Genomic DNA, 26,543 nt, shown 5'->3' with positions numbered 1-26,543 from the left:
TATTTACAACAGTCATTGCTTACTGAATGCTCACAGTGTGCCATGCAGCAAACTAGACTTCCAAATCTCTCTTGCCTATCTCATTGAATCCTTATAAAACCAAGAATGATTTTTTAACAATTTATATATGGGAAAATTGCAGCTGCAAAAAAGTCCAATGAACCCTTGAGCTCCCACCTTGATAGCTGCCCAGGGTGCAGGGGAGTTGGAAAACACGGTCTGCTCAATAGGGGACATTCGAAAGGAAACTCCTCCATGAAGACCTGGCCCCAAAGGGCTGCAACCTCAGTTCAAAACTGAACAAAAAGGAAACAAGGCTTGCAAAAGGCACAGAAAGAAGGTCTTGCTGTTCAGATTTTGGCACAGTGACTAGAGGGAAGTATATTCCTTGAGAATTCACCTGGTCTACCCTGTGTTTACAGTTTGATTCTGAGCAGTGTCTGTGATCTGAAAACCCTTAAGGAAATGGCGGGCTATAAGGTGGCCCCGTGAGGTGGTTGGTGGCAGGACTCCATGAGGTGGTGGCAGGACTCAGGTTCAGACTAGGAAAAAATCCACAGATTTCCAAGGAAAACAAGTGGCAGCGGCCAAAAAAGAATGAGTTAAGGGGCCTTTTTTTTGCCCTGACCTTCCCCCTTTAAAAGCTGCTGGAAGCTCTATGCCCACTCTTCACTCCCAACTGGTACCATCTGAGCACGCATTCCTCTTGTCCTGTCTTTTTATTGCGCATTCCTCTTCTCACTGATCCCTTCATTCTCCTGCCTGTGGCATCCACCTCCCTCTCTTCATCACTCACTCCTGCTCATATCTCTTCTCTCTCTTCCTAATCCTCTCTCCCCCAACTGTAAACTCAATCATGATTCAGCTCTCAGAATCTGAGTGTGCATCCCAGCTCTGACATCCACTATCTGAGGAAAAGTTACAGGACTTTCTTGGAACTCAGTCTTCTCATCGGGAAAGAGAGCTAACACATCAAGCCTGGCTCGCAGGATGGTTGTGAGGCTTAGAGTGACAGGGACTATAAAAAGGTGAAGCATTGTAAATAACACATAGGAAACACTCAGCCAATATTGCCTAGTATTGCCTTCTAGCTTCTTCTAGATGTGGGGCTGACAAACTAAGGCCATGGCCCAAATCTGTCCCACAACTTATTTTTTTTAATATATTTTTATTGATTTCAGAGAGCAAGGGAGAAGTGGAGAGAGAGAGAGAGAAACATCAATGACGAGAGAGAATCATTGAGTGGCTGCCTCCTGCTTGCCCCACACTGGGGATCGAGCCTGCAATCCCGGCATGTGCCCTGACCGGGAATCAAATGGTGACCTCCTGGTTCATAGGTCAACATTCAACCACTGACCCAGCTGGGACCACGACTTATTTTTATATGGTCTGTGAACTAAGAATAATTTTTCCATTTTTCAATGGTTATTTTTAAAATGGCTAATTTTAAATAAAACAAATATATACATGATATCTTCAACTTTGCCACTTGGCCTGCAAAACCAACCATGCACTAGCTGGCCCTTTACAACAAAAGTTTGCCAACTCCTGGTCTTGCTTATCATAGATTCCAAACTATGCAGTGAAAATGGAAGCGCTCAAGTTTTCTCAGTATAATTCTACTCACGGTTTGGAAGAAACAGACATATAAATCTTCCAAAGTGTAAGGAGTTGGGGGGTGAAACGGTGGATTACATTATTTTCTGCTTGCCACTGCCCACAATTAAATATCTCTACCTCACAAAGGCTCGTTTCACACAATACTGCTCGGAGGACCGAGTGCCATGTGACTCCCAGATAATGTACGACTAAGAAAGAGAAGACTGCCATTCCCCCGGAACAGGCAGGCCCGAGAAGGAAAAGGGCATCCTGGAGCGAGGGAGGGAGCAGCCACAATCACTGGTGACCAGGCGACATGTTTCTTGTTCCAAAAGTTGGGCAGTGAGCTAACGTATAATTAATGGTATTGAGATCAAGCTGCTCCACATAATATAAAATAAAAGCCTCCCTCTGCCACAAGCTGGGAAGGCAAATAATTGCCTGCATTTCCCATTTCCACTGCACTCAGCGGTGAACTGCAAACAATGCTTCAGGCTCTCCAGTCCCCGCCTCAGTTTCTTAGAAAAGTGTTCTGTCTCTCCGTTCCCAGACAAAAGGCGACGTGGCCACACACCTCGTTGGAAATAACGTACTGTCTTCAGCAGCACAGTCTACGGGTCCAAAAAACAGTCCTATCTCCAAAACATCTCTCCACCCATTTTTTTCCAGGTGCCACGGCTGATGGCAGGGAGCAGTTGTAGCCGCGGGTAGAATAGATTAATGTATCATTTCCACTGTTATTAAAATTCTTCCTTTCGCAGAGTCTACCGCCTCTGAGGCCCAATCTAATTCTTTCTTCGCCCTGGGCCGGAACTCATGTCCGCAACTGATGGGTATCATAACAACATAGCCACATTTTCTATTTATCCGGTGCCTTTTTCCACAAAGCTCAGGGCTTTTCATTGTGAATCTAAACTTTATGAATATATATATGAAAGCCCCTAATTGTTTACATGTTTGGCTCTGCCACTCAATATGAACACCTCTGGGGTAGGATCCTGTCTTGCTCACCTGTGTCTCCTTTGTACCTGACACAGCACCTGGCAACTAGCAGATCCTCCAATGATTCTTGTTAAGAGGATGATGAAGAGTGAAAAAGATGCAGAATTATAAACTGAAGGTGCTGAAAGGCAACTTTGCCTCCCTCCCTGTGTAACTCAGGGCCAGTTCTGAAATGAATCATACATTACAAATGCGATACAGGGCCTGGCTGCGACAGTCATCTCTTCCTAACAATAGCTATTTTGCCCTTTCTGATTATTGGCAATTATTCTTACATCTGAAATGCATTAGCTTATGAGCCACCGCGGCTCTGACCATAGATCATCTCACAGTGGCACCAGTTTAATAGCCAATGGGCAAATTCTTTTCCACTCCCAGGGAATCAGCAGTGATACACATGCCTCTTTCTTCCAAACATTTTTCAAGTAAACATTTTGATTCAGCCTAATAGTATTGAAGACAGAAATAGTTATGTTCACTATAGGTAGTGCTATTTCGAGTAATGTATTGCAGATGCCAACGCTAAAAATGTTTCCATTCAAGCACATCACTCTACATTCCAGACAGCATGGCGATAGAAGTGAAACATCACAGGTGAAATTTAGATACCTACTTTTGCAGTCATCTTGGCCAAAAGCTCTTGTAAATCCATTATTCCTTGCACCAGGCTTAAGAAATCACTACAGGTTGGGCAGGCTCAATAAAGAAAAGATAACACCAATGTTGATACAGCGCTAATATAAAAAAGAACATTTTTAAAACAGTAGTTGTTTGGCTATGTAGAAGGCTTTTTGCTTTTCTGTTTAAGTGTTACTTTGAAACTGGCATAAAATCACAGAGGATTTCAGGTCTAGATTTCTCCCTTTTATTAATAAACCAACAGAAAGAAACAGGGGGAAAAAAGACTGCTCACTGAAGAGAAAGGCAGTATGACATTTTTAAGTTAAAATTAAACCCTTGTTTTTATTGAGAGGTGACTGTGAAAATGTAAATTATCATAGAAGAAGAAAAAGAAAACTCAAATCCAGGTCAAGCAGTTTAAAGAATAGTTTTAAAATAAAATACAGCATAAGAAACATAGTCAAAAATACTGTAATAACTATGTGAGGTGCCAGTTGGGTACTGGAAATATCAGGGGGAACACTTTGTAAAGTATGATTGTCTAACCACTATGCTGTACACCTGAAACTAATACAAAATAGTCAATGTCACTACAAGTTTTAAAAAGTTTTTAAATAAAAAAATGTAAAATATAGCAATAAGGTTGGCAACTATCAAAATTAGATGAAAGAAATAGCAATTCAAAAAAGAATAGCTTTTCAAAATATGTATAATTATATTAAACACTAGTAGCCCTGCACACGATTCTGTGTGCCAGTAGGTCACTGCTGCCCTCCTGTAGCTCTCTGCCTGCTGCCCCGCCCTCCTTAGCTCCCCCCGCCCCCCTTCCGCTTTCACCTCCCCCCCCCCCCATAGCTTGCTGCCCTGCCCCCTCCTGTAGCTCTCCACAGCCCACTTGTACCTCTCTGGCCCACCCTCCTGCTGATCCATGATCTGGTCATGACATGCTTGGTTCTTACGCCCCAGGGCATAACGGCTAATTAGCATATTCCTCTCTTATTATATAGGATATCGTTCTGTACCAAACTACTGAACCCAAACTGCTAATGTAATTTTTCTTACCTTCAAGTTTTAATTCTATAAATAATACATAAGCTTTTTAGAACTTCAAAGACAGAGAAGTATTTAGTACCCTGAGATAAGGCCTCTTCCACTAACCTTACCACCTCATCGTGTGTAGGTATCCTTCCTGACCTGATTCTCTGATATTATCAACAAAAATGTTACAAATTTACAAATGCTTTAAACTGCTACTTACTGCGATTCAGGTTCGGACACTGCGTTATGTACCCATTCGGCATAAAGATGATTTTCCCATCTTGGATGATCCCCTGGGCAACAGAAGAGAAAGCTGGGGGTCAATAATACAGTTCCCAGCAGTTCACGTGGGCCTGACACGTGTTCTCTGCGCGGGAGGTTCTTTTCAAACAAGACTGGGAGCCTCATTCAAAAGGTGAGTTGGCCTGAGTCTACATTGAACTACTCGAAACTGTCCTCTTCTAGGAATGTCGAAAAGTACATTCATCTTGAGAAAGCTACAGTTAGTAACCACTGGCTGAGACAAAAGACATCAGAGCACTAAGGATCCATCAATAAATATTCTTTAACTATGGGACTGAAAAGTCACTGAGGTCATAAAAATTCTCTTCAATGCCCTAATCATCCTGGATCATTAAATATTCATGATTTGCAGATTTTTTTAACATGGGAGCAAAAAGATAATAGAAACATATTAAACTAAAATGTTCCTATTGATTCGTTTAGTCACGGAAAAATAAATTTGACATGGGAAAATTTTCCGATCAGTCTTTGCTCTCAGCTACTTAAGTGACATGAGTGTTGGCTGGTAAATCTTAAGAATGGCTCAACAACTCCCTGTGAGTAAAAAGGTGGACTTTTAATTCTGTAACTTATTCAGGAAGTACAGCCCTCATTTAAGAAACTCATTGGGGCTGCTATCTCTCAATGAAAATAATGACCTGGCTTTGGAGTGTGCATGTTGAATTTCAAGATTCTGTTTCTAAGTGGGTGTTTTTTGTTTTTTAACTGATTTGATGGAAGAGATATTACAGGACAGATGGTAAATGGGGAAGCTGATTCAGAATATTGAGCTCAATCTATAAATAAAATATAGGCGTAAGATAGTGTGCAAGTCTTTCAGAGGAAGTAACATTTAACATGCACGTGCTCATCTTCTAAACAGCAGATGATAATCAGTACATGCTGTTTTCTGCTTATTCTTTCAGGATAAAATATTAATTGGAAATATTAATAGAAGTAGCAGGATCACAGGACCTCTTCCTCAGAGTGAGATAAATGTAGTATTGACCTCTTCCTCTTCATGGATGATGCAGTGCTTATGACGATGAGGAGGAGCTAGGCCTCACCTTGGGGAGGAAGTCCCTGCCTCTGTTCCTCAACAGGAATCAGAATCTCCTGCAGGAGAATTCCAGGAAGCAATGAATGGAGTGTAATCTGAGTGCATCCGCTTCTTTCTGGTATGAAGTTGCTCAGTTTTGCCAAAGTAAGTTCACTCCCTTAAGAGGACAGGGTATCTTTCAAGCACATTTGAGAACTTTGAGAGCAGCATGGGATTGGAAGCCAGAGGATCTGCGTTCAAGTTCTAGATCTGGGTCTGGTCAAATGGGTGAACTCAGACAATAAGATCCATCTTCTCTGAGCTTTAGATACTTCATCTGGAAGGAGAAATGCTTATGCAACAGCTAAAGATCCTCCCAGCACTCAATGAAACAAGTGACCAAATTGAAATAGATCTCCGTGCATTTGCTACCTTTCAAGGTAAATGAAAAAGGGAATCAAGGACACAAAAGGCTGTAGATTTCCACCAGAGAACAGACCGTCGTAGGAAACTGAATGTCACAGTAGAAAACATCTGTCTAATCAGGTTGAATACGAATGCATTTAGAATGACTGACTATGTGGGTTTTCCTAGGACTTAGGGATTTCAGTGCTAACCCGAGAGAGTCCCAGGCAGACCAGGATGTTTGGTCTTCTGAGGTGATGAGGAAATGGTGAAAGCACATGACCAGGAAAAGATCAGGTACATCTATTATCTGTTTGTTGCAAGATCCTAAATCATTCTTATTTTTATCAGCCACAGAAAGGCACTCAGAAACCTGAAATACATATATGGTGGTATCAATGACCTTTCCAAAAACAAATGGAAAACCCATTTGGAAAAGATACTCCACCCACTCATTCTATAGCAACATAATATAGTACACAACAGCACTTTTGCTTTTTAAAAAGTGACTGCTGATTTTGTTCCATTATACATTACAAATTGCCTCTCTCACACCTTTCTTCCATCTGCCTCCCTCCTCACCTCTCTCTTTTTCCACTATGAATCTCTGGCATGCGCTTGTGTGTTGCACCAGTCATTAGGTAAAGGTCAATGATGTTGACTTGAACAAAAACAGAAATAAGGGCTGGCAGCTTCTCAGTGCCCATTAATGCAAAAACTCAAAGCACTTGGTGTTTTTTTTCTAAGGGGAGGTCACGAGGGTCAGCCCACAAATTACATGGAAATGTGTTCTTGCCAAACAAATCAAGATGGAATGTTAATTTATTTGACTGGGTCTAATTCCATACTGGATTAAAAGAAGGGTGGCAATCTATTGCGCAAACACCAAATGTAACCCAGAGAAGTCCGAGTGCACGTGTGTATGCACGTGAAGACATACCTGTGCGCGTATTCCAGCACCTCCCCCAGAAGAAGAACCCAAAGGCGTTGCATTGAATTGCCATATGGTCTATTCAGAGCATGGACATTTGTCAGTAAAAGGGACATTTGTGAACTACGTAGTTTTCCTTACAAAATGACCCCCAAGAAGGGCATTTTATTCAGTATAAAACTACAAAGTAGCTCCATCAGCCTTATTTCTCCCAGAAAAATCATCTATGAGGATTTCTATAGATAAAAATTTGCCTTCAAGCACTGCAATTTCTCCAAAAAAAAATAATGAAATAAGGGATCAAAAGGAAGAATTTCTATTATTTCTCCTTATTTAACTTCAAATGTATCTACACTTAACACATTGTTTGCGGGTAGTTTTTATCACGCGCTAACAGGTGGCGCGGGCCATTTTTGCAGTTGAATAGATTGATTACCGTTATATCTGGAAGTACATACATAATTCACCATTGTATGTGTTAGAGACCCAAATTTTGTCCTTTGGAATTCGTATATATGCATGTTAGCATCCCTTTAGAGCAATAAAAAAGTATAAAAATAAACGTATTTATACGTTACCCGCATTCTACCGCTAGTCTATAAAAAACGTATTAATACATGTCCTGCGCTCTACTACCAGTCAATGTAAAACGTATAAATACGTTTCCTGCATACAATGTGTTAAATGCAGCTCTGGTTGAGTGTATATTAGTTGACCTCATTTGATCTCATTTATTCAGACTTAAGCTTGATTTCATATCATTCATCAGAGCAATGTTTCTCAAAAGTTGAGTTTCTTAAGAATCACCTTGAGTATTTAACATTCTGATTCCTGGGTCAACTCCCAGATTCTGTTTCAGTGAGATAGGAGGAGGTCCAGGAATCTCCATTTTTACATTGCTGGTTTGGTGGTAATAAACTCCCGTAGTCCTTTTTTGTCTGTGAAGCTCCTGATTTCACCCTCAATTTTGATTGATAGCCTTGCTGGGTACAGTATTCTTGGATTCAGACCCTTCCTTTGCATGACTTTATATATTTCATTCCATTCTCTTCTTGCCTGATGTGTTTCTGTTGAGAAATCAGTCTCTAGTCTGATGGGGAATCCTTTGTAGGTAACTTTCTGTCTCTCTCTGGCCACTTTTAAGATTCTTGCTTTGTCGTTGGTTTTTGTCAATTTAATTATAATGTGCCTTGGCGTCAGTCTTTTGGGGTTCATTTTGTTTGGGACTCTGTGAGCTTCTTGGATTTGTGTGAGTTTTTTCTTCCCTATATCAGGGAAGTTTTCTGTCATTATTTTTTCAAACAGGTTTTCTAGTCCTTGCTCAGTTTCCTCTCCTTCTGGCACACCTATTATGCGGATGTTGTTTCATTTTGTGTTGTCCCAAAGTTCTCTTAGGCTCTCCTCTTGCTTTTTAATTTCTTTTTTCTAGAAGCTGCTCTGCTTGGGTATTTTTTCCTACCTTGTCTTCTAGCTCACTGATGCGGTCCTCTGCTTCTTCTAGTCTACTGTTGATGCTTTCTATTGAGTTTTTTATAGCAGTAATGTCATTTTTCATTTCTTCTTGGTTCTTCATTTCCTCTTGGTTCTTATACATATTGTTGAATTTGTCTTCCATACTTTTCATCCACCTTATGCCCATTTCTCTGAATTCTTTCTCTGACATGTTGCTTGCCTCCATTGCCTCCATTTCGTTTACTTCCTTTTCTGGTGATGCCTGTTTTTCTTTCATATGTGGGCTGTTTCTTTGTCTCCCCATGATCTCTCTTCTCCAGGTGTTTGGTTATGTAGTTCTCTCTCTGCTGCACTGATTTAAAGGCACAAAATACAACACAACAAGGCACAACACACAAGGCACTGAACACAAATTTATTCACTATACTAATAACCCCAAATAAAGGTGACCACCAGAGCAAAGAGAATTAGGAGATAAGGAAGAAAGAAGAGAAAAAGAAAAAAGAGAAAGAGAATGAAATAGAAGAGGGGAAGAAACTATTTATATGGGGAGAAAACTCCAATAGAACAGCCACTAATCCCAACAAATTCCAGCAACAGATCCCTAGAGATGAATGCAAACTACAAACAACAACTGATATCAAGTGAGGCAAGGGAACACAGAAGCAAAAAAATAACTGGGAGAAAAAAACCAACAGAAAAAGAAAAAGAAGAACAATCTCACAAACAAGCATTAAAAAAAAACCCAATATACTCAACAATCAAGCAAACAACAACAAAACGACAGAGAGAAAGAAAAATTTGGATAGTGAAGAAAGAGAAGAGAGAGGTGTATATGGATTTAGAGCAGGGGATTGGAAATTAGATATATAAGTAGGGTGAAAATTTAATAGGGGGTAAAAAGAAGGAATAGGGAAAATCTAAAGCAGGAATAGGGTAAGAGAAACAGGACAACAAAAGGGAAAAGTGAGGAAGAGAGTTTTGGCGTAAAGGTAAAGTTGAGGTAGAGTAAAATGATGCTAAAGGAAAGATAAAAATAGAATGTAGAACACTAATCCCAAAATAAAATAAAGAGAAAATAAAATGACACTATAAAAAAAGGTAAAATGGTAGTAGTAATAATACTGGTTAAAAATAAAAATGTAGTAATTAAAAAGGTAAAATCAGGTGATGAAAAAAGAAAAAAAAAAATCAGTTTCTTGAGTAAAAGGTGAAAAAAAAAATGTGCTGTAGTGAAGGTCCTTCAATTCCGCTACTCTTCTGTTTGGCACGCCTTAGTCCTGTCAGGTATTCAGGAGAGTGTTGAAGTTCCCTGCGATACACTGTTCCTCCGTGTTGTAAACCACAGTCCTGATTTTGAAACAGGCTGTATTTGTTTCCCAGACTGCCTTTATTTGTATTTACAGAAGTGTCAGTTTGTGGTTCAGCCCCTGGGTGGCAGTGTTTCTGGATTGACCTCCAAGGCTATAAGTCCTCTCTAGCCAGGAGTTAGGTTTTGGGAGAGTTGACTGCCCCAGAACTGGTTCTTTGATCATTACTCCCCGCTCTGATTCCCAGATTCCACAAAAACAACTTTCCCCTGCAGTCTCTGTGAGTGACCCCAATTGGGTGATCCTATGTATTGGGTTTAATAATCAAACACAAAGATTTAAGGGGGAGAGAGAAAAAATGAAAAAAAGCCTGAGAAGGTGCATGAACTGGCAACCCTCCACCGTCCAGCTCTGTGCACAGTCTCTTCCGCATGTCCTCTCTCCCCTGGCACTAAGCAGCCGGCACACTGGCAAAATCCGAGGCTGCCTTTTTGCACCCAGTCCAGCTATGGGCTTATTTTTAGAGTTCCCTTCTGCCAGCAGCCCTGCGGGACCTCTTCCACATTCACGGATCACGCTGGCCCCCGCGGCCGCAGACTTTGTGGGGCGCAGAGTTCCCCCGCGCGTGTTCCTCTCTCCAACCTGGATTGCAAACCGCACCTTTAGGTGAAATCTGACCTTTCCATGAGGAGGAGCAGGGCTTGTCTGAGTCCACGCAGTCGCGCTGCTTGAGAGGATCCCTGGATGCCGTGGTTCAGAATCTCCATTTTTAAAAATGTTTCATAACTTTATTAACATCTACGTTACATACTATTAATTCATCCATTTTAGAAAGGGAACAAAGGGCTCTGATGCATATGTGAAAAAATTTTAAAACTGTTATGCTAAGGAAAAGAGACACATTAGACTACGTATTGTATGATTCCATTTACTATAGAAAATGTCTTGAAAAAAGATATAACTCGATATAGAAAGCAGATCATTGTTTACTGAGGGCTGGAGAGGGGAATGGGGATTGACTGTAACAGTCATGGAGAATTTTTTGGAGTAATAGAAGTATTCCAAAACTGGACTGTGGTTTTCAGGAATCTCCATTTTTATTTTTTTAATATATGTTTTTATTGATTTTAGAGAGGAAGGGAGATGGAGAAAGAGATAGAAACATCAGTAATTAGAATAATTGATCAGCTGTCTCCTGCATGTCCCGCACTGGGGATCCAGCCTACAATCTGGGCATATGCCCTGATTGCGAATAGAGCCATGATCTCCTGGTTTATAGGTGGATGCTCAACCATTGAGCCATGACAGCCGGACTGGAATCTCCAATTTTAAGGCTGTCCCCAATGACTCAGATGAAAGGTCACTTTGAAAAAACCCCGCTTTACTGTCAATCATTTGTTTCTTTGGGTGCAAGAGGGTTCACTCATTAAAAGTTCACAGTGGTGAAAACAGCATCTAAATCCAATATATCCACTGGGTAAAATCTTCCTGATTTGAAACTGAATGGCAACCCACAGAATTACTAAACTATCAACACCATGAAGGCAAATATCATATATTTTCATCTCAGTATCCCCTGCAGGTCCTATTGTAACATACAGAAAGCACAATAAATACCTTAGAGGCATCAAACTCCTGAAAACTATGAATTATACAATATTGAACAATATAATTTTCATGGCTATTAGTCTGATATGTAAACTAGAGATACACATCAGAATTTTAGGGGAGGTTGAGGAAAGACAGTCACCATATTTTGCAAAAGCTTCTAAGGTGATCTTGTTATACCCCCGATGAGGACCACAGATGTGAGGCCTGATCTATGGCCTGATCACCTGGTCATGTGACCTATGAAAAACCTAGCACATTAATACTTTAAGTAGCTTTCCTAAAGGCCACCTTAATCCTTGGCCTTAAACTATAGGTTTCCTAACTCCAACACCAGTGCTGGGCCACTATATAACATGTGTAAGTAATAATGTATCATTTGAGAAAGTTTTAGAGCTACAGGAGCTAACCAGATGTTGCTATAATAAGGTCCTATTATCAAAATAAGGTCCTATCTTAATTGTCTTAATTGATAGATACTACTCACTGTCCATGATGAATTATATGCATTAGATGCTAACAGTTCACTAAAACAGTCCATCAGTACTGGGAAACAGAGGTCTTTTTAAGTAGCTTAACACTCCCCCACCCGCCGCCATCTTATTTAATCTATTAATTTGCTAAATCATCCATCTCCTCATTATTAGTGCAATGCTAAAACTCAGCCAATCTGAGTAGCTAAATAAATCCCTAAGATGCAAAGCCCAAATAAATAAACTTTTACTATTAATACTGATGGGAAGGAGACAAATGGATGCTTCCCCCTTTGTTACATCCACCTGTTGCCACCTTCTTCCTCCCGCACTCAGCTCACCAGGAGCTGAAAGATAAATTTGCGCCAGATAGGTTCTACATGGGTTTTTTGTTTGGAGAACTAATGCCCAATTATTTCCATTGTTCCAAGAACATTTCTCATTTCACAGTAAGAAATACAGGAAGATGCAATTTAAAAAGATTAGAAAAAGTATGCTATTATTACCCTTTTATGTATGGAATAACTAAGATTAAGCAAGTCCATCTAAGACTCAGAGCTTTCTGATACAAATAAAAGTAGCTTTACCACCAAACATGCTAATTCTTTTTTAAGGCTCTTATTTCCCTGCAGATCTCTGTTTACACTGAAGAAAACGGTTGTATTTTTTTTGTATGCTAAAACACTGCAACAAATTGCTTTGAAAGGCAAAAGGAAAAGGGGTGGGGAGAGTTCCTGCAGGGCATGTAAATATAGGGATGAAGACATGTTCTGTTTATAAACTGGCAAGGGCCCACGCTTTGGCAACAGGCTAATGAAAAGTAAGACTCCAGGAAACTCACAAGGAGGATTTTCAAAATGCAACCAATTACGTATTTCTGCCCTGAAGACAGTTAATAAAATATTCCAGCTTGCACAAAAGCCAAGAAAGACATTTGTCGACTTTCATGATGATCAATAAACACTGTCAACTCATTAGCATATCATTAGCTGCCCTGCTGTTTCCAGAGTCTTAATGCACAGAAATATTAATCTACAAATGTATAAGATTCGCCAGCTCTGCGCCTTGGACTTTCTGCATGAAAGGAAAAACGAGAATTAGCGATGGGAGGAATCCGGCAGAGCTGCTTTTTCTAGGTGCCTCTAAACATATGTTTACCATCTGCGGAATCATGAGAACCAGCTGAGGTAAAAAACAACAGCTGTAGCATTAAAAAAAAAAGTCATCCATTTTACTTCCCAGTGACAGCTGAGCTGTTAAGGAGATGGTGATGTCCAGGTAAGGGAAAGGTTTCAGACACAAGTTCACCCAACAGATAGAGAAATCGAGGGAGACACGGAGAAGAGTGCCTAGGCTCTGGGAAAGGCTTTGCCTTGTAAAATCCTGAGATCTCAGCTATTTTAACTATTTAGAAGCTCCCAGAAGACCAAACCCACCGAAGCATCCTGAACTCACTGCAATTCATCTACACTTGTTCTTTATTTCTTTACCCTCTGGAACTCACAGCCTCATCAGCTCAGAATGATCAAAGAGAAACTGAGTGGTAATCAACCATCCCGATAATGGAAATCTGCGACAAGATTCAGATAAGCCCAGCACTAAGAGCCCGCTATGTTCTCAAATGGATGCTTTTTTGAAGTGGAAAAAAAAAAATCCCCAGCTTATGTTCTGAGTCTCTGATAAAAATGACCTAATGCTAGCAGCCTTATGCCTTACGTGCCAGGCACCATCCTGTGCTTTTCAATCAGCTGCAGTTTTGTTCTTGTTGTTGTTAATCCTCGTCCTAGGATATTTTTCCATTGATTTTTTAGAGAGTGAAAGGGAGAGGGAGAGACACACAGAGAGAGAGAAACATTGATGTGAGAGAAACACATGGATTGGTTGCCTCTCACATGTGCCCTGACTAGGGTCAGGGATCAAGCCTGCAACTGAGGTATGTGTCCTTGAGGGGGAATCGAACCTGCAACCTTTCGGTCCCTGGGCTAATGCTCTAACCACTGAGCCAAAATGGCCAGAGCAATCAGCAGCACTTTTACTGTGTGATCCATAAGGACCTACCAGGGCCTAGGAATTAGGGTTGACAAGTGAGGAGTTTTTGCTTTGACTTTGCCTATGAAGCAAAGTGTTAATATTTAAAGCAGGGAATAATGCTATTTTAACCTGAAAACACATAATAAGCATTTTTTTTTTTTTGGAGCAATGAAGCAGGAGTGGTTGGACCCAGGAGGCAGCTTCTACAAGATAAATATTAAAAGCAAGAAGATGTGCTGACTCACCGGAGCAGGGCTGCCTCTTTTACAGGGGCATTAAATTGATCGAGATAATTTCTGTAATGAGACACTGACATATTTTTCCCAAGCCTAGCCATCTCAGCTCACCAAAAGATGGCCAGAGCACTGCCGGACATACAGGACTCTAAGGGGAAGAGGAATTTTGAAAGGTTCCCTTCTAAAAAGCCATTAGATTAGGCTACTCCTATTGGGGAGCAAAGAGATTCACATTGCTCCCTAGGGGGACAGACAGTGTGGAAACACCATCCCTTCTGATGCTTCTCCCTGGGACCACCTATTCCAGTGATGGCGAACCTTTTGAGCTCGGCGTGCCAGCATTTTGAAAAACCCTAACTTAACTCTGGTGCCGTGTCACATATAGAAATTTTTTGATATTTGCAACCATAGTAAAACAAAGATTTATATTTTTGATATTTATTTTATATATTTAAGTGCCATTTAACAAAGAAAAATCAACCAAAAAAATGAGTTCGCGAGTCACCTCTGACACGTGTGTCATAGGTTTGCCATCACTGACCTATTCCTTTGAGCCAAAGCCCTTGAAAAAGACAATAGGGTCTGCCTCCACCATGAACATGCTGGAGTTACGTGAAATGTCACCACCATCTAACACAGTGACTAGCACATAGTAAGCAAGATCCTAAAAAAACAAAAACAAAAAAAACACGTTTATTGAATAAAATTATTAAATGAAAGTTTGGATGAATGAGCAAAGACTGAAATAAAAAAGGCCTAAACTTAAATCCCACTTCCATCACTTAGACTGGCAAATAGCTTAATCTCTCTGAGTCCTACAGAGAGATTATATAATTGGGATAATAACAGCTACTTCATTAGGATTTTCAGAAAGGGAAATGTAATTAACTGAGACAATATATGTAGGGCCACACAAGGTCTAGAACATGGAAAGCATTCATTCAATGATTGCTGGTACTCTCTTCCACACCCTTACAACCCACCTCTACAGCAAAATCATTGTCAAGTCTATGAACATCCTTTGTGCTTTCTGTCTTTATCAGGTATGTGGGCTCTTAAGCACAAGGTTCCTTACCTCTTCAAAGAATCATGAATTCATCAAGCTGGAATAAATAATAGCACTAACTGTTCTCCCTCTTTTTATCACAAACTCCTACTGAAACAGAAATCCCTAAAAAGGCCAAAAAAGCACCTATCATTTCTATAATATAGTGTTAAGCACATAGGGAGCAGTAAACACATAAGAAAAAAGGGAGAAAATGCATATTGCAAACTTACTATGTCATCTGCATTACCATTCTGAGAGCTATCTCTGTCACTTTGCAATAAGAAGACAAATTCATAGCTATTACATTCATTCATTTTAAGAGTATACTGTCTGCCAACTATGTTCCTGGTACTATTGTAAGCATGTGCTGAATAAAATAGAAACAGTTATGATCAAAGGAAAGCTTATAAGAAAGAGTGACCAATAATAAACAAGCAAGACTATCCTTCCCCAGTCTTCTGAAATACTGCAATGTCTACTTTCAGCTTATGCTTTAGGTTTATGCACCTGCAGAATTATTTGTCATTATGTGAGCAACTCTTCAGCTTTTAAGTTTGATATTGCCTGAGATTCTACAGTTTTCTCATGTTTGATTTGGTCTATTTTTTTCCTCCTTTGTTCCACTTCACTCTCAGCATTTATGAATCCTTATTTTTTAATTGTTTCAATATAAACAACTAGAGGCCCGGTGCATGAAATTCATGCACTCAGGGGATGGGTCCCTCAGCCCGGCCTGCGCCCTCTCACAGTCCGGGAACCCCGCGATCAATCGCATCCCACAGAGGGGGGCCCCACCCACCCACTGCAGCCTGCCAGTTGGTGGCCTGGGCCTCCCTCTTTGGGGCGATCATGGGGTAATGGATAAGCCCCCGACCAATTGCATTGCACCCGCCTTGGCTGGCCTGGCATCAGTGGGTGTCATAACGTGGTCATCGGGATGGTCATTCTGCTGTTTGGCCCTTCAGTTGATTTGCATATTACACTTTTATTATTATAGATATACATCAGAATTTGAGTCTTATGAATCCAATAAAATACTTTGACTTTAAGCACTGAGTGTAAATTACTTAAATCTGATAATAAATATTATGAAATGGAATTACATCTGCTGTATTATAGACAGCACTTTCTCTCCTCTTGCCTTAATTTGTGTTGGCAGAATTTTTTAAGAAATCCTCTCATTCTCTCATAATTAAATTTGAAAGTTAAACACTATCTGTTTTTTCAGTGTTAATTTATATTTTTAATATGCAAACTTAAAGTCTACAATTAATCAATTTCTGTACTAATTTTTCTGACCAAAACAAGGCCTTGTAACACTTTACATCAGATCATTCCCTATTATTATTGTCTAATATTTATTTTCAAAATACACCTATTTTTAATTAGACATTATTATGATGATGATTAAATAATGACTATTATTTAATCCAACAATGATTATTCCAGTTTGTGTATGCTCTCAACAATGTATTCACCAGTTCTCCTTGCATTATATGTCTTTCTTCTTTAATGAAGATCTATTGGTCATAAACTAAAAGTTTTATTTGTTTATAAGGTCTTTATTTCACACTCATTCTCAAATAATAATTAAGCCGGATATATACAAATACATTTGGGAGTTATTTTATTTCAAAACTTTGAAAACTCTTATTATTATATTTGGGTTTCTGCTTTTACTCTTTAAAAGACAGCTATCCAATCTTTGTTACTCTTTTACGGAAATTTTGCTTTTTCTCACTGGCTACTTTTAAGATATTCTCTGTATCTTAGGGATTCTGCTATTTCACTAAGATGTCTCGGCATGGCTGTCTTTCAATGTATCTTGATTGAGATTATTAAAATGGTCAACACTGGGAGAGACAAGATGGCGGCGGAATAGGCAGACGTGTCCCAAGGCTTGTCCCTGAGCAAATAGAATGAGCAGCTGAAACAAATAACATCCACCCCGAACTGGCGAAGGAGACTCAGCTGGTGAGACAGTTTGCAGCCGGGAAGGGCAGAGTTCCCCAGGAAAGGTAAAAACCAGGGATCTTGGCGGGAAAGTTTGCCAGATCTCTGAGCCCAGAGGGCATCCAGCCGTGTCCCTTGGGACAGGGACAGCCTCTGACTGAGGAAAGGAGATCTGCAGGACTGTTGGGGCTGGGGGATTTGAGATCTGGGTTCCATAATTAAAATGGTCAACACTTCTCCTCCTCCTTGCATCCATATCCTTGCAAAACAATATTGCAAAATCGTTCTTCAAGAGATGGAGTCTATATCTTTACTCCTTGACTGCATTTGGCCATAGAACTTGCTTTGGGTAGTAAATTATTAGCAAATGTGACCAAGCAAATAGAGCATTGAAGAGGATTAGTGCATCCTCTCTTCTTGTACTTGAAACCTCAAGACTGCCATATGGATAAGCCTGAGCTAGACCACTAGAGGATGACAGACCATCTGCAAGAGAACTGAAGCCAGTCAACAGCCAGACTACTACTAGACCTGAAAAGAGGCTTAGGTCATCCTGCCACCTGCTGACCTGTAAATTGACTACAGACACATGAAAGAGCCCAGTAGATAGCTGTATAGCCAGCCAGACCAGGAAAATCATCCAATCAATGCAAATAAGTGTGAGCTAAATAAAATGGCTATTGATTAAGAAACCTTGATACCAAAACCAAATGAGAACACTATAAGAAAAGAAAACTACAGGGCAATAACCCTGATAACTACAGATGCCAACATTTTCAACAAAATATAAGCAAAGTTAATTCAAGAGTGCATTAAAAATCATACACCATGATTAAGAGAGATTTATCTCTGATATTTAAGGATGGTTCAAGATATGCAAATGAATAAATGTTATATACCACAATAGAATGAAAAACAAAAATCACATGATCATCTCAATAGATGCATAAATAGCATCTGACAAAACCCAACATGATTTAATGATAAAAATTATCATCATATTGGGCAAGAGGCAGAAACTTCAACATAATAAAGGCTATATATGATATGCTCACAACTAACATCATACTCAGTGGTGAGAAGCTGAAAGCTTTTCCTCTAAGATCAGGAAAAAGACAGGGTGCCCACTCTGATATGCCTATTCAACATAGTACTAGAAGTCCTAGGCAAGAAAAAGAAATAAAAAGCATTCAAATTTGAAAGGAAGAAGTAGAATTTTCTTGTTTGCAGATAATATGATCTTATATATGGAAAATCCTAAAGATTCTATTTAAAAACTTTATAACTAATCTATTAATTCAGTGAAATTATAGAACACAAAACCAGATACAAAAATCTATTTTGTTTCTATACACTATCAATAAAATATGTGACAAAGAAATGAAGAAATGATCCCATTTGCAATATCATCAAAAACAATAAAATTCTCAGGAATAAATTTAACCAAGAAGGTAAAAGATTTGTACACTGAATACTACAATACGTTGTGTCTTGTAGATAGCCCATGTTCATGGATCAGAATAATTAATATTGTTAAAACGTCCATACTAACCAAAGAAATCTATAGATCCAATCCAATCCCAATCAAAATTCAAATGCCATTTTTTCAAAGAAATAAAAAACAACAATCCTAGAATTTGTATGGAACCACAAAAGACCCTAAAGTAACAAAGTAATCCTGAGAAAAAAGAACAAAGTTGGAAGCATCATACTTCCTGATTTCAAACTATACTACAAAGCTATGCTAATAAAAACAGTATAATACAGACATAAAAAGACACACAAACCAAAGAAATAGAATCAAGAGGTAAATCATCAGGTGTATGCAAATGAAACCACATGAGATATCACCTCATACCAGCTAACATGGTTAACATCAAAAAGACAATAGATAAGTTTTCACAAGGGTGTGGAGAAAAGGAAGCCCTTCTGCACTGTTGGTGGGGATGTAAATTGGTACAGCCACTATAGAAAGTGGTATTGAATTTTCTCAAAAAATTAAACTACCATTTGATCCTGCAATCCCACTTCTAGGTAGATTCATATTACAGAGTATACAGCCAAAGGAAATGAAATCACTACCTCAAAGAGATCTCTGCAACCCCATATTCATTACAGCATTATTCACAATAGCAAAGACATAGAAATCACCTAAATGTTTGTCAATAGATGACTGGATAAAGAAGTGGGAGGGATAGATGGATAGATGATAGCTAGATGATATAGATAGATAGATAGATAGATAGATAGATAGATAGATAGATAGATAGATAGATGTTAGATGACAGACAGACAGACAGATAATATTCAGCCACCAGAAAGGAAAACATGAATGTACTTTGAGGGGATTATGTGAAGTCAAATAAGTCAGACTGAAAGACAAATACTGTATAGTACCATTTATATGTGGAATCTAAAAAGCTGAACTCATAGAGAGTAGATGGTGGTTGCCAGGGTCTAAAGGAGGAGGGAATGGGAAGAAGTTGATCAAAGGGTACACGCTTCCAGTTATCATATGAATTCGTTCTGGGTATCTAATGTACAGACAGCATAGTGATTATAGTTAATAATATTGTGTTATATACTTGAAAGTTGCTAAGAGACTAGATCTTAAATATTCTCACCATAAAGAAATAGCAATTACAAGATGGTGATATTAGCTAACGCTATGGTGGTAACCATTTTGCAATACATAAGTTTAACATATGAACCAATCATACACCTTAAACTTACACAGTGCTATAGGTTTATTATATCTCAATAAAGTCGAAAAAATAAATGGGAAATAAACTGAAGTCTCTAAACTCCTGGTATTGGCAGACAACCCTCTGGTTTTCATTTCCCTCCATATATTTGGCCCCTATGAATCTCCCTTTGTAGAAGTGCAATGATAAATCTTAAAAGATTTTGTTGTTTTATCCAGCATTTAGAGGCATTGTGAAGTACAAGGATTGTTAAAATATCTAGTTTACCATATTGCCAGAAGCAAAATTCTGCCATTCTACTGAAGAACAAGACTATCTTAAAATTTCATGATGTTTTTAACTTCTTCAATTCATTTCAACATGGTATCCTTACGTTTTTATAAAGTACAATAATGCAGTCATTGTACTGTCCTCTTTATAGACAAGAAAATCAACACTCCTAGACACTGATATTTGTTTCCTATTGTATACATAAACATCACCCCAAAAATGATTTAATATATATTCTGAGAATGAAAACGAACTTAAAGATAACCTTAAGAATTAGTTTGAAAAACATTGTGAGGATCATTTACATTCTGCATCATTCATACCTGGCACCACAGTGAACTGTGTGACCTTAGGCAAGTCCCATTACTCTCTGCCTCACAGAGAGTTTCAAAGCACCTACTTCATAAAATCATGAAGATTAAATTATTTCATTCACATCAACACATAAAAAAGCACAGAAGCCGAAACCGGTTAGGCTCAGTGGATAGAGCGTCGGCCTGTGGACTGAAGGGTCCCAGGTTCGATTCCAGTCAAGGGCATGTACCTGGGTTGCGGGCACATCCCCAGTGGGAGATGTGCAGGAGGCAGCTGATCGATGTTTCTCTCTCATCGATGTTTCTAACTCTCTATCTCTCTCCCTTCCTCTCTGTAAAAAATCAATAAAATATATATATTTTTTAAAAAGCACAGAAGTAGAATGTAGTCCTTACTTTGAATAAGCCATGCTTTTGGTTGCGCTGACCAAGCCATAAGTTGCTTCCTGGGGGAAGGTTGGTCTCAGGAGGGTCTATCACACGTTCATAAATCCTGTAGGGGCAAAGAACACAGTTACTAATAGAGAGGCTCACTGCAGAACTGAACCGTACGCACACTGCTTGAAGGACTCACAGCAATAGCTTCTGCTATGGGGATATGGAGCCAATGTGTGGCATGTTTGAAATGGCGGGTAGGTAACCTGAATGCAGACGTATGTTTCTTGACAACACTTGGTGTTATTTCACAACCTCAGGAGTTCCCTGGATGAGATTAAAAACGGGCTCCCATACACAGAGAGCAAGGAGAGACTGAAGAAAGAGGCAGACCACTCCCGATTGATAGGTGGCAGTTTCTTTAAGCAAGAGAACTTACATAGGAGGCTTGTGTTGGGTGGCCACAGAGGAGATCTCCACACCCACCTGCCAAAATCTTAAGTTTATATAGAAGCCTTAATGGGTTTCAGACATGTATAGGGTCCAGATGCCTCAATCACACACTACTCTCTCAGGGCTACATGCTTGAGTGGCTCCTAGTATGGGAACAGTGGATGGAATGTACATTCTAAGGATAGGGGACAGGGAAGGAGCCTCTAAATTGCCCAGGCCCAGCCTGTGGGTCACCCAGCAGTCCAATCTTCTCAGTGACCTCTTCTAACACCTGGACACATTACCTGGGCCCCTCGTGGCTTTCTGTCTTCATCCTTTGTCAGGGAGTGTCTACTGTGAGCATTGAACATTCCGCAAACTCTGTGAGTAAAGTACTTTTATCCATGTTACAGGTGGGAAAGCTGAGGTTCAGGGAATGTAAAAGGGCCAGTCAGAGAGTAGTGGAGTTGGGATGAGAATCTCCAGCTGCCTGCTTCCAAAGCCCATGTACTTCCTTTTATACTACTTCTGCCTAGCTTGGTTTATTTAGCTGCTACTCATTTCTAAGGTAACCGGCTATACCCCTTTACACATGTGAGTAGCAGCTGCTCAGATCACAATAGGCTTAGTCTACTAAATCAAGCTCTTGAAATCATCATCCAAAAAGCAACTATTGAGCACTTTTATGGTCTGAGCTCCACATGAAGCAACAAGAGATACAGCAATAAAGCACATATACAGCCCTAACTGGTTTGGCTCAGTGGATAGAGCATTGGCCTGCAGACTGAAGGGTCCCATTTTAGATTCCAGTCAAGGGCATGTACCTTGGTTGCGGGCACATCCCCAGTACGGGGTGTGCAGGAGGCAGCTGGTCGATGTTTGTCTCTCATTGATGTTTCTAACTCTATCCCTCCCCCTTCCTCTCTGTAAAAAATCAATAAAATATATTTAAAACACACACACACACACACACACACACACACACACACATATATATATATATATATATATATATATATATATATATATATATATATAGTCCTGCCCTTATGGAGCAAAAAGAAATAAGGTAAAATTTTGTGCATGAACAAAATCTTCATATATGATATGATCAGTGAAGACATATGACTAATACAGAGGAGACAGCAATCCCAGGATCTTTGAAGGTACCTACTAAACAACAGAATTATCTCTGCTGTCCTGCCCTACCACACCCCAGTTAGTCAGTCACAAATGTTTAGAATTGTGATCCCTTTAGATATCATCCCTGCCTCCACCAGCAGATCACAGGCCTCCACCCACCCCTGGCATGGACCTCCCAGCACCTGGGTGCTGAGAAGAGGAAGGACAAGCTTGCCCGAGAACTGAACTTGTTCTTAGATGCTCAGAAGATTCTGGGTGGGGAAAGACAGAGTGATCATCTGTGAAATTCAGTGCACCCTGATGGCCCTGTCCATTCCTTGCATTCTCCAGTTCTTGCTCAGAATAGCTGCAGGAGGAGTCATCACCAGGTAGGTCCAGAGGTCTACCAGCTGCTCAGTCTTCCTTGCTGAGATGGCCCTGGCTGGCTGACCATGGCTAGAGGGGGACGGGCTCCTCCAGCAACTCTCAGAGGGAAAGTGGAAGAACTGAAAGATTGTCCAGCTGTGTCAAGGCAGGTGCATGAGCGCAAGACTCTTACAGCCGGGAGCTGTCACACCACAGCCTTGTATCTTAGCCGCATCATCGATGACTCCGCTATTCCCCACAGAAGCATGCCGTTTTCTAACTATCCATGCAAGGCATTCACCTGACAAGGCTCTACATATATCAGGTCCTTCTTTTCTAATTATATTTTTGTTATAAATGGAGGCTCAAGACATAAGTAAACAAAAATATGTTTCCTTTAAAAAGACAGGCTGGGCTCTCTCCACAAGAATTCAGCCAGTATTTTGTCTGTTAGAATGAGCCCTGTTAAATAAAATAGTTTATCAAAACTGCTTTAACAAAAGAATCTGCTATACACTTCCTTAAGAAAAGTTTTTCCTAAAATTAGGAAGAAGACAAATTTACAACAGGAGAGAAATGCATAAGTTAGAGTAGATGAGCTTGATAGAATTTACTACAGTCATTAAGAGTGATAAATATGCAGGCTGTGAAATATGGGAAAGCACGCAAAATAATTTTCACTGGGGGAAAGTAGGATGCAAAATTATTTATGCACTATGGAGATAATGATGCAAAAATTATGTTCAATGTTGGTGAATTTCAGAGGCAGCCAGAGAGAAATGAAGTCACTGTGCTGAGGGGAAGAGGCAGAATTTTTGATACGGCTGTCTTACTAATCAATTGAAAATGTTGTCACAAACTATTTGAAAACATTTGCATCTGTCAGGGTGAGAGGAGTCTTCAATGTCAACACTTTTTGGTTTTACAATACATGAGATGAAGAGTTCCAATGAGCAGAGCAGGCCCTTCCTCAATGTGTAGTAAGTGCACCAATGAAAGAAGAATGATCAAAACTTAACTTCCTGACCTGCCCTGTCTTCCACAACCAGAGTAACCATATGTGACATAGACGCAAACATCTGTGCCCACCCACTGTCAGCTAAGGCAGGGCAGTGACCCACACACCTGTGTTAAAGAGGCAAGTCAATTTCCAGTATCACAGTTCCCATTAGGAGCCCTGCCTGATTGATCCCTGCAAAATAATCCTGCTGGCTGCAGGTCCCAAATTCATTCCAAGAGGCAGTATTCACTAGAGAAGTCCATGCAGCAAGCAGAGCCAACGAACTAGATATGAATATAGCAGAATGCGGAGAGCTTAAAAACATTATATATATATTTATATATATATCACCACACCGGGGAAATCTAATCATGACGAAGTATCAGAAAACCCAATTCGAGGGACATTTCACAAAATAATTGCCTGTGCTCTTGAAAATGTCAGTGTCATGAAAAATAAAGACAGGCTGATTAAAAGAGACCCTAGAGACATAAAAATGATATACAAGACTGGATCCTAGATTGAATCTTGGGGCAGGGGGGAAAAGTCCCATAAAGAACATTAATGGGAAAATTGGTGAAATTTGAATGGGAACTGTAGGTTATATAACAGTATTGTATTGATGCTCAATGTCTTGATTTTGAGAACTGGGTGGTGTACCTTTAAGTAAATGTCTTGTTCTTAGGAAATACACACTAAAGTATTTGGGGTAGAGAGTCATAATGTTTGCAACTTACTCTCAAATTAGCAATGTGTATATATGTAAGTACACACATGTATAAACACACACATTATTATTTTGAAAGAGAGAAAGCAAAACCTGGGCAAAGAGTCTATGATTGTTTTTTGTGCCATTCTTAAAATACTTCTGTAAAATTAAAATTATGTTAAAATAAAAAATGTTTTAAAAGTAGAGTTAAAAGCCAAAGGATCTATAAGTTGTGTGAACTAAAAATACACACACGCAAAACAATTCTATATCTATTAGCCAAGGATACAGACAAACTTAAAGTTTCACATAAAGAATATGCTACTGTTTTCTTAAGAGAATTGGAATGGTTAAGGGGGTGAGTAAATGAATGGATGAAACAAGAAAGGATAACTACACAGAGTAATGCTGATAACATATCATAAACTAAGAAATAGGATTATCACATCTGTGCTTATACCCCTGCACCAACATGCTGGAGTACATGGCCAGCATTGGTTAGCTTCCCCAGAACGCACTTTCTCTTCCTTCCAGGCTCACACCTGTGCTACATTTCCAGACTCCCTCACAGCTAAGTCTGGCCACGAAATGTGAGTGGAAGGGTGTGCACCACTTCTAGACCTGTTCCCTCCCCCAAATTCCACTGAGCATCTTTCACATTCTCCTCTCCCTTTCAGATGACTAGAGAAGACTGAGGGCAAAGAGGTGGGTGGAGCCACAGCTGAGGACCCTGGTCCCCCAAATGATGACTGAAAGGTCACCTGGCAGCTAGACACATTCAAATGGATGCTATATAAGCAAGAAATAAAATTCTTAGATGCCTGCTTGTGCTTTGGGATACAGTTCAAAGGAATGACAACTCTGTCACATGAAGAAGATATAAGAGTGTGAGATTTTAATGTTAAAAATCCAAGAATGTAGGGAGCAGCTGGGGAGAGGTCAATAGTGTCCATCCTATATAATAAAAGCCTAATATGCTAAGTGTCCTATCATCCGGTTGGCCATTCAACCAATCAAAGTGTAATATGCTAATGATATGCTAAGGAGGCTCAACCGCTCACTATGACATGCACTGACCACCAGGGGGCAGACACATTGACCAGTAGGTTAGCTTGCTCCTGGGGTCCAGCTGATTGGGTCTGAGTGAGATGGGACAGACACACCCTGGAGCCCTCCCACAGTCCCTCCCTGGCTGGCCAACCTCCTGTGTCCCGCCCCAGCCCCAATCATGCACCAGTGGGGTCCCTTAGCCAGGCCTGCACCCTCTCACAATCCAGAACCTTTCAGGGCATGTTGGAGAGCCAGTTTCAGCCTGATCCTACAGGCCAGGCCGAGGGAGCCCACTGGTGTACAAATTCGTGCACCAGGCCTCTAGTTTTATCATAACCCTCCACCACTTTAAACATTTTAAAGTCCTAAGTTTCTTTTCACCTTCCACAAATTTAAAAGCTAGAACAAGTGAATAGGCAAAAGGAAAAATAAGGAGTTAACAGCACTAATTTTCTGTTACTGTTTAACCTGATTCACTATAGAGCAAACTGACAAACCTTGGGATTGAAAAAAAAATGTTGGGACAAAGTATACTTTCTATGACATCCTAAAATTCTAGCCATAAATTACAACCTCTTCTGTGTGAATTATTCAAAATTCTAAGCAAATGCACTATTTAATATCTTTTACATCCTTCCAAAATATATAATCCTTTGACATTTACAAAAGTTTGACTTTTGCTGAAAGTTCATCATAAACACATAAGAGCTCAGGGGGGAAAAAAAGAAGTAGAAGAAATAATTTATAATTTATTAGACTGTGTGTTTAAGCACACAATCACCAAACCTACAACAACAACAGATACACTGCTTTTATGGTATATGAGTAAAATATAATAGGACAATGTCCCTAACACTTTCTCTCAGTCCAGTACTGGGCACTTTCCTGGTCCATTTGGGACCATAACTGGATTTAGCCAATCCACAAGCTCCTGGGGAAATGGAAATATCATCAGTGAGCAGATGCCCTCACTCTAAGTTCTTATTTCACACTGCCCTTCATACATGTTTTATACAGTAATTTTTATACATCCTGACTGCCCTACATGTTTGTTCTTTACAGATCTCTGAGTCCCTCCCCACTTGTAGGGCTCATCTGAATATACTCTCCAGAGTTTCAGGCATATGACCCTGGACCCTGGCACTACCCATTGGAACCTAAGACTCTGGTCC

General features: G+C 39.9%; 1 protein-coding gene across 2 annotated transcripts in view; it reads right to left on the bottom strand.

The window, feature by feature from the left end:
• NELL1 (neural EGFL like 1) overlaps positions 1-26,543 on the bottom strand; it is a 706,205-nt gene that overhangs the window by 551,218 nt on the left and 128,444 nt on the right. For both annotated transcript variants that reach the window (XM_036325664.1, XM_036325665.1), the window contains exons 5-7: positions 20,714-20,810; positions 4,481-4,553; positions 3,215-3,297 (exon numbers count right to left, since the gene is read on the bottom strand). In XM_036325664.1, coding sequence (XP_036181557.1) covers positions 3,215-3,297; positions 4,481-4,553; positions 20,714-20,810 — 253 coding nt within the window. The remainder of the gene's footprint in view (positions 1-3,214; positions 3,298-4,480; positions 4,554-20,713; positions 20,811-26,543) is intronic.

The sequence above is a fragment of the Myotis myotis genome, unplaced genomic scaffold (genome assembly GCF_014108235.1).
Source record: "Myotis myotis isolate mMyoMyo1 unplaced genomic scaffold, mMyoMyo1.p scaffold_m19_p_10, whole genome shotgun sequence".
Classification (NCBI taxonomy): Eukaryota; Metazoa; Chordata; class Mammalia; order Chiroptera; family Vespertilionidae; genus Myotis; species Myotis myotis.
This window is presented reverse-complemented; position numbering and strand designations above follow the sequence as displayed.